The sequence below is a fragment of the Xiphophorus hellerii genome, chromosome 7 (genome assembly GCF_003331165.1).
Source record: "Xiphophorus hellerii strain 12219 chromosome 7, Xiphophorus_hellerii-4.1, whole genome shotgun sequence".
Lineage (NCBI taxonomy): Eukaryota > Metazoa > Chordata > Actinopteri > Cyprinodontiformes > Poeciliidae > Xiphophorus > Xiphophorus hellerii.
The window spans coordinates 26,187,025-26,199,266 of record NC_045678.1 but is presented as its reverse complement, the minus strand read 5'-3'; the positions used below and the strand labels follow the sequence as shown (position 1 = coordinate 26,199,266).

The window sequence follows — 12,242 nt, the reverse complement described above, 5'->3', positions numbered from 1 at the left end:
TACTGAGCCTCACACAAAGTTTCCCACTCACTATATCCTATAGGAAAGCCACACAGTTACCATAGAAACAAGGTGTGGAGTTGTGGCAGTCGGGCATAAACAGTGTCTGATTTCACTCAATACTGTATTTAAGTTTAAAAGAAAACCTGAAAAAGTTGCAAATGTACATAATACAGTACATCAAATCAAATACGCCATCAAATACAGTCATTTAAATCAGTCACCTAATGTCTCTCTTTATATTTTATATATGCTGGCAGATGTGGTAAAACTCTTTGGTGTGTTTAGCCCTTTCATTTACACATCTTCAGATCTTATTTATCACTGGGGAAATATTATCATGAGGTCGTAATGCATTTCTCTGATGTGATTGTGTTGAAAGGATAAATATTTGGTTTCATTATGCATAAATCAGTCTGATTAATACAAATGATTTCAGTGTCAGATCAGAACTAGTGCAGAACCAGTTCCTAACTGGTTCTATAACAAAATCTGTCACCAAACTGCTCTCCTTCATTAATTATTAAAACCTTACTTTATTTATTCTGAGGTTCAGTTAGACTTTGCAATCCTTGGACACTGCTTATCTACAAAAATCAACATATTTTTCTTTTTAAATATACAAGCAGACACATTATTATTCCCTGTCAAATTTGTAAATGTTGCCTTAAACTACAGTAAGTATTTGTGGCCACCCGATTAAGAGTGCTGGAGGAGTTGGGTGCACCATTTCAGGAAGGATTTATAATTAACAACAGTCATTAATAAAATAGCTGACACTTTTTTAAACTGAACTGCAAACAGTGTTTATAAATTCAGCTGGAAAAGGTTGAGACGTCTGCAGTCAATTGAACCACATTCGCAGCATTGTTTTATTCAACTTCTTTCTAAATTTGAAGCCCAGAGTTTCATAACTCTGCCCGAAATATGACTGAATAATGGGAAATTAACTAAAAGTGTTGCTATTATAACTTAGTTGTTAGTTTTCAAAAACCCTGGACAGAAGTTTTTCTTCCCTCATCCCCACAAATGTTGGTGCGATGGTTGGTTTATTACTTTATGTTATTTGTCTTACCTTTGATTTGATGTTGGTGCTATGAACGTACTACTACTGCTTTGGGACTGGAATTGCAATGGAATTGCAATTCTTCACCTCTTACTTACAGTCATTGCTGAATCACTCTTTTTGATTCACTGCTTTTCAGTAATAAATGTAATGAAAATTTTGTTTTTTATATAAAAAATATTCTTGTATGAATCCAAATGTTGAAAAAAGCTCAAATCCACCATTTTGTAACTTATATTCTGCCTTTAAATCACTCTTATTTTTTTTAGTCTGCTTCATGTTAAAAGTAGCATCTTTTGGGCTCTAGTTGCGCTTTATTCTTATTCAGAAAGTTACTGTTTGTATCCATAAGGTTTAATTTACCTCCAGATGTTTGTGATCTGGCTCATGCATTTTGAATATCTGTACATAACCCTGGAGGAGCATAACAATCTGTTGTTAGTGAAATGGTCTAGGGAAAAGAAAGCTTTATTTACTTAGTGTATTCAGGCCAAAGTAGGGAATTTGCCGTTTTCTGCTGAAGGAAAACTGAAACAAAGCAAAGGTAAATGTGTTGCTTATGTGATGACACTAATTGGGTTATTTCACTGATTGTAGTTCTAATTGAATTTGTGTGATGTTTTAATTAGATCATCTCTTTGTTTTCTCCCACTTTCCTTTGACGCGTTAGTTGCTGGGCATCTAAATGTCAGTTTAGGGCAATGTTTTTCAGTTCGCTACTCTGTTACTTGAACTAAAAAATACATGTAAGGAGTCCTAATTGTGTCAAAGTCAAGCATGATGTTTGACATTTTCACTTTTTTGTTGCTGTCGGCTCACCTTGCAAACAGTTTTCCCTCGTAACGGAGAAGAAAAAAGTTTCTTGATCTGATTGTTTCTAGTCTTGACGTCTGTCTTAAATAAAGATTTACAGCTAAGTTCACAAAGTGTTGCAGAGCCAACATCTCTGATATACATGTATTGCAAGCAGTTTCCCAGAAGTACAGGAAGTCATTTAAGGGATTGTTAAAGTTGGGACATGATGTCCTTTTTGTAGCTGAGAAAGCCAGGAATGAAACGACACTTGCATTTTGTTTTTCAAATCGACTAACGCCTTACTTTCAGATTTTAAAACATTACAAACACTTTTAAACATTGATTTTCAGGGAATCTATATCATTAATATAGCATTTTTGTAGAACATTTTTTTATATTAAAGATTTATTTAAACAGGGTGTTAAAGCAGTTCACTGACCCCTGAACTGAAGGACAACCTGCAGTACTCATTCCAGATTTGACTTTTTCATGAGTTTAGTATTTCTACTGTACAGATAATATTCAAAGCCAACTTCCTCTGTGAATCTGTTTATGTCATTAGATTGTCATTAGCAGCTAAATTAGCCAGTATACTTACCAGATCACCCACTTAGATCTGATAATGAAGGGATTATACACACTCTGCGTCGTTACTTGTTAGTCAAATAGGGCTTGTCCAGCAACACAAGTTTGAAATGCATCATTACATTTTGAAAATTACTTTAACCAGCTATAAAGCAAATATTTGCATATTACAAACAAAGGCTGATACTTATTTCCTAGTGACACCCATATACCTATTTCCTTGTCTTGCACCGATTGCTTTTTCCTTACTTCAGCTAGTTTTTTGTCTATTCCTGGGAGTAGTGGCCCACTCCTTTAAGAAACTGATAATCAGTTCATGTGAATTTATTTTATGCAAGAGACATATACATCATTTGTTTTTTGCATGATATTTTTTAAGGGTGAGTATTCATAAAACCAAATGTTGAATACTCGGTGTGCAAAAAAAAATCAAACTGTATTTGTGTTTTTAATATCAAATTAAATTAGGTTTTTACTTACTTTTGTGCAAGAGTAGAATTAATTATAGTCAAATTGACAGCATAATGACTGGTGTGATATTAAAATATTTTGAATTGAGAAACAGTACAATGTAGTATTTTTCTGTTTTGAAGCATACATGAAATGATGCCTGTTTGGATTTTTCTACCCCATTTCAGCCAAAGTAAAAAAAAAAAAAACAACAACAAATAAACAAAAATACTTCTTTTATTGTTCACTGTAAGGAAATAATATCTTAAAACATCTTGCAGACTTGCAGCTGACTTCCTGGATTTTATTGTTGTCAGTCTTAGTTATATCAATTCATGCACTTTATGGTACTTCAGGGGTTTTATTTGATGATTTATTTTCTTTACAGACTCTGAGAACAAAAAGATTCAGTTGCTTACAGCAGGTTTTTTCTGAGTCAGTTCACCACTACCATTTTTTTAAGAACCTTACTGGGTCACATAGATATTAAGCATAATAATCACATTCTTCTCGCAGTTCTGAAATGCCAAAAAATGTTCAGTAGAAGAGCATACTCCTCAGAAATATGTCTCCTCTGTGGATAGATTCATAAATATCCGACGTTTTTGTCACTGGCAGGCGTCCAGCATTTACATCTGTGTTTCCACACATCATTTTTAGCTCCGTATGTTGCTCTTCCCCCTTGCCGACATGTTTAGGCTCACGTTCTCGCTTCCTCACTCGTACCCCAGTGACCACTCTGAAGCCCGGCGCTGCCTGCTTGACTAACTCGCTACTGGAACTGATGCATTGATGTCAGTGCTGCACACTTGAATGTGAAAAATCCTGTTGGAGAACAACATTATCACAGAGAAATGGCAGTGATTTAATGGCCAAGACCCCTGGGGTGATGGATGAGTAGATGGAAATAACGAGTATAAAAGATGACAAGAAGGGAGGGTTAGAAGAGACTGGTGGGCTGATGCTGCATAGCACCAAAATAAGAGTGTGACGTCTTTACAAAAATAACAATTTGCTTTTAAATTCAGGTATTGAAAACTTTTTCAGGCAGATTTCTGCCTCTAATCTATTATTACCATAAATCAACATTGTGATGCAGGAAATCTCACTGTGACACCATGTTGGAGTAGTTCTATTAGGTTTGTCCTAATTAGTTTTTTAAAAATTTTATAAACTTTTGTTCCTAATTGTCTTTTGTTGAGTCGTTGCATGTTTCAAAAATTATTCTCTCTGGTTTTGGATGCTGTGCAGAGGAAATCCTCATTCTTGCTAGTGGTAAAAGATGCGATCTGCTGCAAAAACAGTCTAAAAGAAAAATCACTGCATTGTTCTTATTGTCTTGTTTTTGTTTTTACCACAACAGCAACGTAAGTGAAGCTTAAATACTACAGTATATGATTAATCACATTTAATCTCTTTTAAAGTTAGTTACAATTTTTCCATAATACCATGAAAATAGTTGTTTAAACTTGAAATTGACTGTGAAGTAGCAAAACTACTGTCTGATGTGAACTACACAATACTCTATCAAAAAGACTTTGTGCTGCTAGTCCAACCTTGAAACCATCAGGGGGTGGAATATCTCAGTCATATATTGTTTATTCCAGTGTTTCTACGTTAGAAGGTCAGACACTAAAACCCTCTGAAGAAATGTGAGTCTTTTGGGAAACTTTCTGCATTTTAAGTGGAGCTTTTTGTGCCCCAAGGTAAATCTCACTCAGATAAAATAAAGATGAGAGTTACTAATAATGCAGAAATGGCATATTAGACATGTAAATGAAGAAAATTGTGTTGCACTGTGGTTATGTGAAACATCTCATCCCATATTGACAAAATATAGAAGTGTTAAAGAAAGAAGTGTTTCGAGAAAGAAGGAAATTTGGCATCTGCCATATTCTATGGTAATATCTGTTGGTAGCTTATCTACAGCTGAGAGGAACCGGTTCAATTAGCTCACTGGGAAGGCCTGCACTGGAAGTAGATGCCCAGTCAACCCAGTACAGATAGTGGGAGACAGAAGGACTCTGTACATGTCTCCCACCCCAAGCATGAAGTTTTGCTGGACTGGAGAGCAACTTCAGTGACAGACTGCTGCCTCCTGGGTGCACAAAGGAGCGTTATAGGAGATCCTTCTTCCCAGTGGCTGTTAGAATCTATAACAAGCTTAATAGGTGTTTACATCCTGGCTGGTATTTGCAGTTTCTCTACTTCCAAGTAACATTTCTGCTGTTATTTGCACCTTTTTGCATGGCTTTATTTTCACTTATTGTAAATAGTTTGTTCTCTTGAATGCACACATACACATGCACACCCCGTACATTTAAAAAAAATTCTACCCAGTTGCATATTTCTTTGGATCAAAGTAAGCTACTTTTGATAACTGCACAGTATCTTAAGTTGTGATTTTACCCTTGGTGTATAGTATGTAAGTCTCAATTTATTTTTTTATATATATTTTATATTTTTATCTTCATGTGAACATACATGTATATACCTGTCACTTTGCTGTTGCTGTACCTAATTTTGCCACCGTGGTAAAATAAAGGATATTTTTATTTAATTCTAAAATCAGACCTTTGGGAAATACTTTGAGTTTATGCTGAAAATTTTCTGCTTCTACAATAAATTTAAATAATTAATTTGTTTAAAACGGTTAATCATAAACACAACATTCAAACCCCAGATTCGCTCGTTTTTCAATTAGATGTAGAGAAAGTGATCAAAAAAACTATTAAATATTAAATTACGTTGGTCATATTTATGGTTAATACAATGTCATGGCTGTTGTTGAAGTTAATTAACTTCCCTAAAACATGTCTGTGCTTTGATAGTGTTTGCCCAGTGATCCCATTTAGAGTGGTTTCTTTCTTATCTGTTGCCTTCAGCTGAATGAACAGTTTAGTTTGGCTTTGTCCGTCTTTGTATGTTCTGCATAAAAGGCTGCACTTTAACAAGAGAGCTGTTGCAGTTCAAATTAACAGTCTCTAGTCTTTGATCCAAATCCAGGATGACGTGCGCACGGACTGCAAGGCATTCTCTGTGAGGTTTCACCAAATATTTGGCTGAAGGGATGTAGACACAAGCAACCAAAGCCAATAAAGTCTCTAGAAAACACAGCAAGCTGTTGTGTGAGGAGAGATAGGCAGCAAAATGTCAAAACAGAACAAGGCAAAGCGGTCATGCAAAGAGCTCCCTTGAGAGCAGATTTGCCCGGGAGGTATGGGTCAAAAGAACTATAGAAACGGATTGACACAATGGTTGCATTGTATGTGTGGTTGAAAAGGTGAAATACACATCAAAAAGGTCTGATCAAGTTAAAAGAGAGCGAGTTAGAAAGAGATGGCAAACATGATTGGCAGGAATGTGACCAAGGAAAATTCTGCTGCTAGCATGAATTCTGCTCTGTCACAGTTTTATCCGTTGAACGCGTGTTCAATGACGGTGTTTAATAAAAACCAGAAAAACTGAAGTGCTACTATGCTTACAAAATTACTACAGAGTATGCAATCTGTCACCTTGAAAAACTGTGATTTTAACTGGCGTGCAGTAGCTCAAATGGGAAAAAAACTAAATAATTTAGTTGTCTCTATACAGTCAGCTGAGGCTCAGGGATGCTGCCACAGCGACCTTCAACTCTGAACAGCAGTTCAGAAGACACATCGACAAAGGGAATCATCATTCCCTTTGTCAGCTCACCATTTATGCAAAGCATACAAAGAGGTCATAATACAGTTTTTCCTCTCTATTTAAATATATAAATTCTGTCTATAAAAAGATAGAATCAAAGCAAAAATAAGATTAAAATCTCAATGCAGAGATCAGAGGAAGAAGGTAGTGCTCAGCTTCCTCACAACCTGATGAATAAATTAAATTATTATAGTAGTTATTCAATTAAGAACTGTAGAAATTGGGGATGCACCAAGACGAAAATTTGGGCCGATATCAATATCCGATATTAATATTGCTGCTATTGAACTTAACCAATATTTACTGGTACTATGTATATTTCACTACAGTTTTGACACCTTGTGGAAAAAAACAGATGCAAATAAATATTGGTTGTTCATATCGACCCTGTTTCATTTATCGGACAGATACCAATATGTTAAGAAATGACTCATATTGGTCTATACCGATGTTGATGCCAATTTATTGTGCATCCCTAGTACAAATGTACGTAATTCCTCACCGCGTCAGATAAACGTTCCTTAAAAGTATTCATTTCTCCTATGGATGCAAAATCCAGACAGTGGAAACAGACTAATTTCCATATAAAACTTGTCAAAAACTTCTGATCAATCTCACACCATTTCCCCTCACAACATAGGTCAGAAGACCAATGTTGAAATAGTTTGACCAGAGCCAGGTGTCACAATTTTCATCACTGCTCTATATCAATGACAGACAATTTCAGCACTTTAGAGAGAGTAAATGACAGCCTTCACTCTAGGTGTGTTTGATCTTTCTCGGCCAATGATGTGGTTTTGCTCATTTTCTCCATAGCACCAGGTCAATGGGATGCTCTGAAGAAGTTAACAATAATCTCTTTGGTCTTCCTAATAGTTCGGAAGACCAAAGGGACCAATGTCCTTACACCATTGGAGCAGTGTAAGGACATTGTAGTTGGTTTACCACCTGTAGTTGGTTTCATCATTGTTTGTTGGTGATGAGATCCACCATATCCACATCATATAAACTTAATGATGTGGTTAGTGCTGTAGATGTGAGTGCGCAGTCATTGATCAGTAGTGTGAAAAGCAGCAAGCAGCAAGCTGTGTTTTTATATTAAACTGCCTGATGTACAAGCTTCATCAGCAGACTGACTGCTGTTTGCATCACTCAATTTAATTTCAAAACAAACCATTATTATGAATTGTCTTGACTCGTCAAAGTGGTTGGCATTTTCTTCGTCTTGACATAAGAGTCCTACTGCATGTTATTCAGTCCCTGGTCATCAGAGTCTGAGACTGACCCCACGAAGGAAAACAAGACTCACCCATCGCCTTCCCTTGGGATTACTTAGTTTAGTTCTGTTGAATCCCTGGATGGCAATAGGATCATAAATATGTTATTTTATGCCTTAGGCAGTCTGTAGCCCAGCCAAAGAACAAACAAAGGTCACATAAGTCATACATTCAGATTCAGGAAAGACATATTTAGTTTCACATTTTGGGAAATGTTTAGAAAGTGAATAAATTTCCACAGAACTAATACATATTTAATGTACTGCTGCAGAAAAATGCCATGTACCCTAAGTGAGCTGTTTTTTATGGCTTTTTTCTTTGAAAAAATGCTTTTCTGTACAGTCTTAATGTCTTCCCACTGAAGAAATATGACTCACTAAATGCATGGTGACACTGAAGAAGGATATATTTATATACATATGACTAATTTGTGACTTCATTATGAGTCACATCACCCCTGGTTATCCAGGGAATTTAACATTTTTTTGCTTTTGCTTTGTTTATGGATATCCAGTAGCTTACTGTTTATGTGTTGCCATAAACAATGTCTTTCACTGACCATTTTGTCAAAAACAAATCTTATAATATGCTTTCACATTAGAACCACAGACATTAAAGGGTGTTCTATGAGAAACTAATAAAAAGCAGTAAATGATTGAGAAGTAGAAGACAAAGTCGCAATTTATTTACTTGTGTTTGTAAAAAATGAACTTTTTAAATGACCTTGCTTTTCTTGCTTTCACATTTCAGTTATGTGCTACTTCTGTTTGTGCTTCACATAAAATCAAAATAGGTTGCCTTGAGGTAAATGTGAAGGATTTTAAAGGTCATCAATAGTTTTTTTATGGCATTTTAGAGTTGCACATACGGCAATAAGAAGCGTGTCAATAGTGTTTAGTCCTCCATGACGCTCATTTTATCTTTCCCTCTTGTTCCCCCTCCCATCTTTTCCACTCAGGAGGATTTTCGAAGTAAGGTTCAAGATTACATCAAGCACTACGCCAGATGATAGATGGATCGGCTTCCCCAAGCAGCCGTGCGACAAACAACCAAACTGCTCTACCTTGCCTCTGCTTATCTGGCCGACTCCTCCACGTGTGAAACAGCAGCAGACTCTTTGACTCTTACTACTCCCCTCCACCTCTACATGACTCTGCAACCCCCGCAATAAACTTCACACTGCAGAAATAATAAAAAAAATAGTAAAAAACTAAACAGAATTATGAATGCTTCAAAGGAAGGACTTGCAAACGAAATATATGCTTTAATTATGCTAATAAGTTGATTGTTACAGCAGCAACAATGTCTGAGTCGGTGCCAGCGCCTCGCTAAGGTGAACACGAGCCTGTTGGGAACGAGCCGTGGCAGGAAAAACACAACATGGAGTCTCACATGATGTTTCACCGAAAAAGATCAGAAGTCACACTTGGCTGTTTTTAAATACAAGCTGAGAAAAGAACAAATATCTGTTACTATCAGCTCTCTGTTTCAGTGCCTGCATTGTTTATGTTGCTTATGAGAAAGTGCATGGGGGGTCTACAAATGTTCACACATGCAAAAAAACAAAACAAAACAAAAAAAACACGCGTCATATGTCGTCGTAGAGGGTGAGCATACACACTCACACACGAAGGTTCCTCATTAGACAGCATGTGAATGATCACGTTTTGTTTCCGTTCTCAGAGCATGTTTGTGTTGTCCTGTGCTCAGCATTTAAATCACCTCTAATCTCTTTATACGTTGCTTCCAAGTTCTCCAGGTCTTTTTCTTTCGACTTTGTTGACTTTATTACCATATTTTCTAATAATTTACAGAAATTGGGGGTGGTTTAAAATCTTTGCACAGTTCTCCAGCAGGTTACGCACACAAAACATCTCATAGAGATAATTTGAGTGTTTTCATCTCCAGATACATAAAATACTGCCATGACAAACAAAAAGCCACATGTATCTTTCTTTCTTTTTTTTATTTAATTCACCCCCTTTTTCATCTGCGCTCTTTACACCTTCGTATCTCGATCACGGCGTGTATGAGAAGCTTTTTGCAAACTAACAGTGCAATCCAAAAGTGCTTTGACATCTCACTGGTAAAGTTGGCTTTGTACTTAAATACTATCAAGTTTTAAGTGAAATCATGAGGACTTTAAATGACTGGTTCAGATTTAATTTTTGCACCCATGAGAAATAAATAGTGATGGAATTTTACCCGTTTGGTTTTTATTCCAGTTTCTCTTAATTTAATTAAGAAGCAATGGAACTGAAGTTACATCACCTTACTTGACATCTTATAGCTAAAATATTTGGGGTAAAACTATCAGCAGTTGATAAAAAGTTGGAAAAACATGAACTTGGTAGAGTTCAGATGATGCTTTGGACATCCTGGATGCAAGAATCTGAATGACCAGGTCTGTGATTTAATTGAAATGTTTACAACTTGTATTTAGATGCTGCTTTGATAACCGGTCAAAGTGGACAACTCTAAAAGTATCAACCTTAGAGGTTTATAATAAATTAACTGCATTAATATGTTAGAGACATAAAATATGTACTATTTCAGTTTAATTTAAGAAGGAAAATGTTCTCATTTTTACAGGTAATACAAACTTCATTTTTTGGGTTGATATGGGTTTGGTTGCACTGCAAAAAGAAACAAATACTGCTTTTTAATTTATTTTTAAAAATTACACAGAAACAACCTGTGCTAGCTACATATTCTCCTTTACATAGGAGAATGTGTAAAACAAGGCAGCATTTGGTAATGGAGAATTTCATTTTTATGCATTTTCCACATTTATCATCTTAGCACAAATTGAAGAACTTAAATGAATCATTTTATTATGTTTACTCAAAATTGGGTTTGCAACTTTGAGTTTGCAACTGGTAAAGGGTCTTTTAGGTTTACCACAGCTGCAGAACCTTTAAAAAGTATCCATGAGCTTGGATGTTTTAACCTTTTTATTGCTTTTACAAATCAATAATGAGCAGCAAAATTTTTACTTTTTGATCAAAAAAAATTACAAAAACCCTCTTTAATATCAAAGTGGTAACTGATTTCTGCAACATAATTCAGTTAAACTATATGTATTTTACATAGAAGTGATTGCATAAATATTCTCGCCTTTTAAAGTGACTGACCTGATTCAACAGAGGACCAGCCAAGTGGTACTGGTAGTCTCACAAGTAAGAAAACATCCTGAAGCATTCATCTAAAGCTACAGAGAAATAGTTTGGAGACAACAAGGTTGATGTTCTGGAGTGGCCTAGTCAAAGCCCAGAACTCAATCCCACAGACTTGAAAGATTCTGTTCACAGCTGATCTCTATGCAACTTGAACAGCTTAGCAGGAAGAATGGAGCTTCTGCATTCAGCCTGATTTAGATCCATCCACAGCTGGGATAGCTGCCATAGTTACATTTATGAAATATTGACTTAAAGGGGTTAAATATTTGTCATCAATGTTTTTCTGTTAAATATTTAAACATTTTTGTTAAATATTTACTGTCAAAAACACATTTTTTGACTGTAGTTTGACTTTTTACATTGATTTTGCAGTCATGACCTCTTCCTCTGTGAGTGGCCTTTCAGCTCATATCATAGACTCCTTCTTTTTGAGAAATTATGTTCTTTTACCAGCTTCAACCTTCACTGAGTCTTTTTCTGTTGTTCTGAGGACAATATACATGTTTGCACAAACGTTAAGACGGTCACAGTGTGACATGAATATGATGCGACTTGCCAGCATGATTTCTTCCTTCTGCGCTCATTCTGTTCCAGGTTTTTAACTTCTTTTTTCCCCACTGGTGAAAATAAATGCAATGACCGCACTGGGTTCTGCTGAAATGAAAAAAAAACATCAGTGAGACAAATAGAGGTCAGTTAAAAGCAGCTGTGAAAATGGCTGCTCTGAAGCGTGTCTTAAGGCTAAAGTAATAGACATTAGGTGCAAAACTATCTTTCAAAATTGGCCTCAAGGTTCATTTTTTGGTGCCTTGTGGTTTTCTTTTGTCATGCAGTTTCAATGTTTTCTCTTTAATGTCATTACTATTTCCTAGTGGATTTGTGGGCTAGTGGGGATAGAGGGCAAATCTCCCTTTTTATTCTTTCACTCAAAAAGGAGAATATCAGAAACTATGTTTTGATGACTCTTAAAAGTTTTCTTTTAAGAATTTAATACCTTTTTAAAAAATGCAATGTATTGTGATGTTATCCTCTATCAATTTAAGCTACAACCTGACAAACTACCAGCCTGCTTTGTCTTTCACCAACCAGCACTGCCACATCTTTTACTGCAACTTTGTGGCGTACAGCCTTTTCTTCTTCTGGGTTCCCTACATTGTTGGATGGTTTGATGACGTGGAGCTACAAAGTTAATGGATTTACATT

At 35.9% G+C, this 12,242-nt stretch overlaps 1 protein-coding gene across 1 annotated transcript in view; it reads left to right on the top strand.

The window, feature by feature from the left end:
• ube2f (ubiquitin-conjugating enzyme E2F (putative)) overlaps positions 1-10,064 on the top strand; it is a 42,630-nt gene extending 32,566 nt beyond the window's left edge. Inside the window, exon 10 of the mRNA XM_032568314.1 lies at positions 8,819-10,064. Coding sequence (XP_032424205.1) covers positions 8,819-8,869 — 51 coding nt within the window. The 3' untranslated portion in view covers positions 8,870-10,064. The remainder of the gene's footprint in view (positions 1-8,818) is intronic.
• Positions 10,065-12,242: the final 2,178 nt, after the last annotated feature.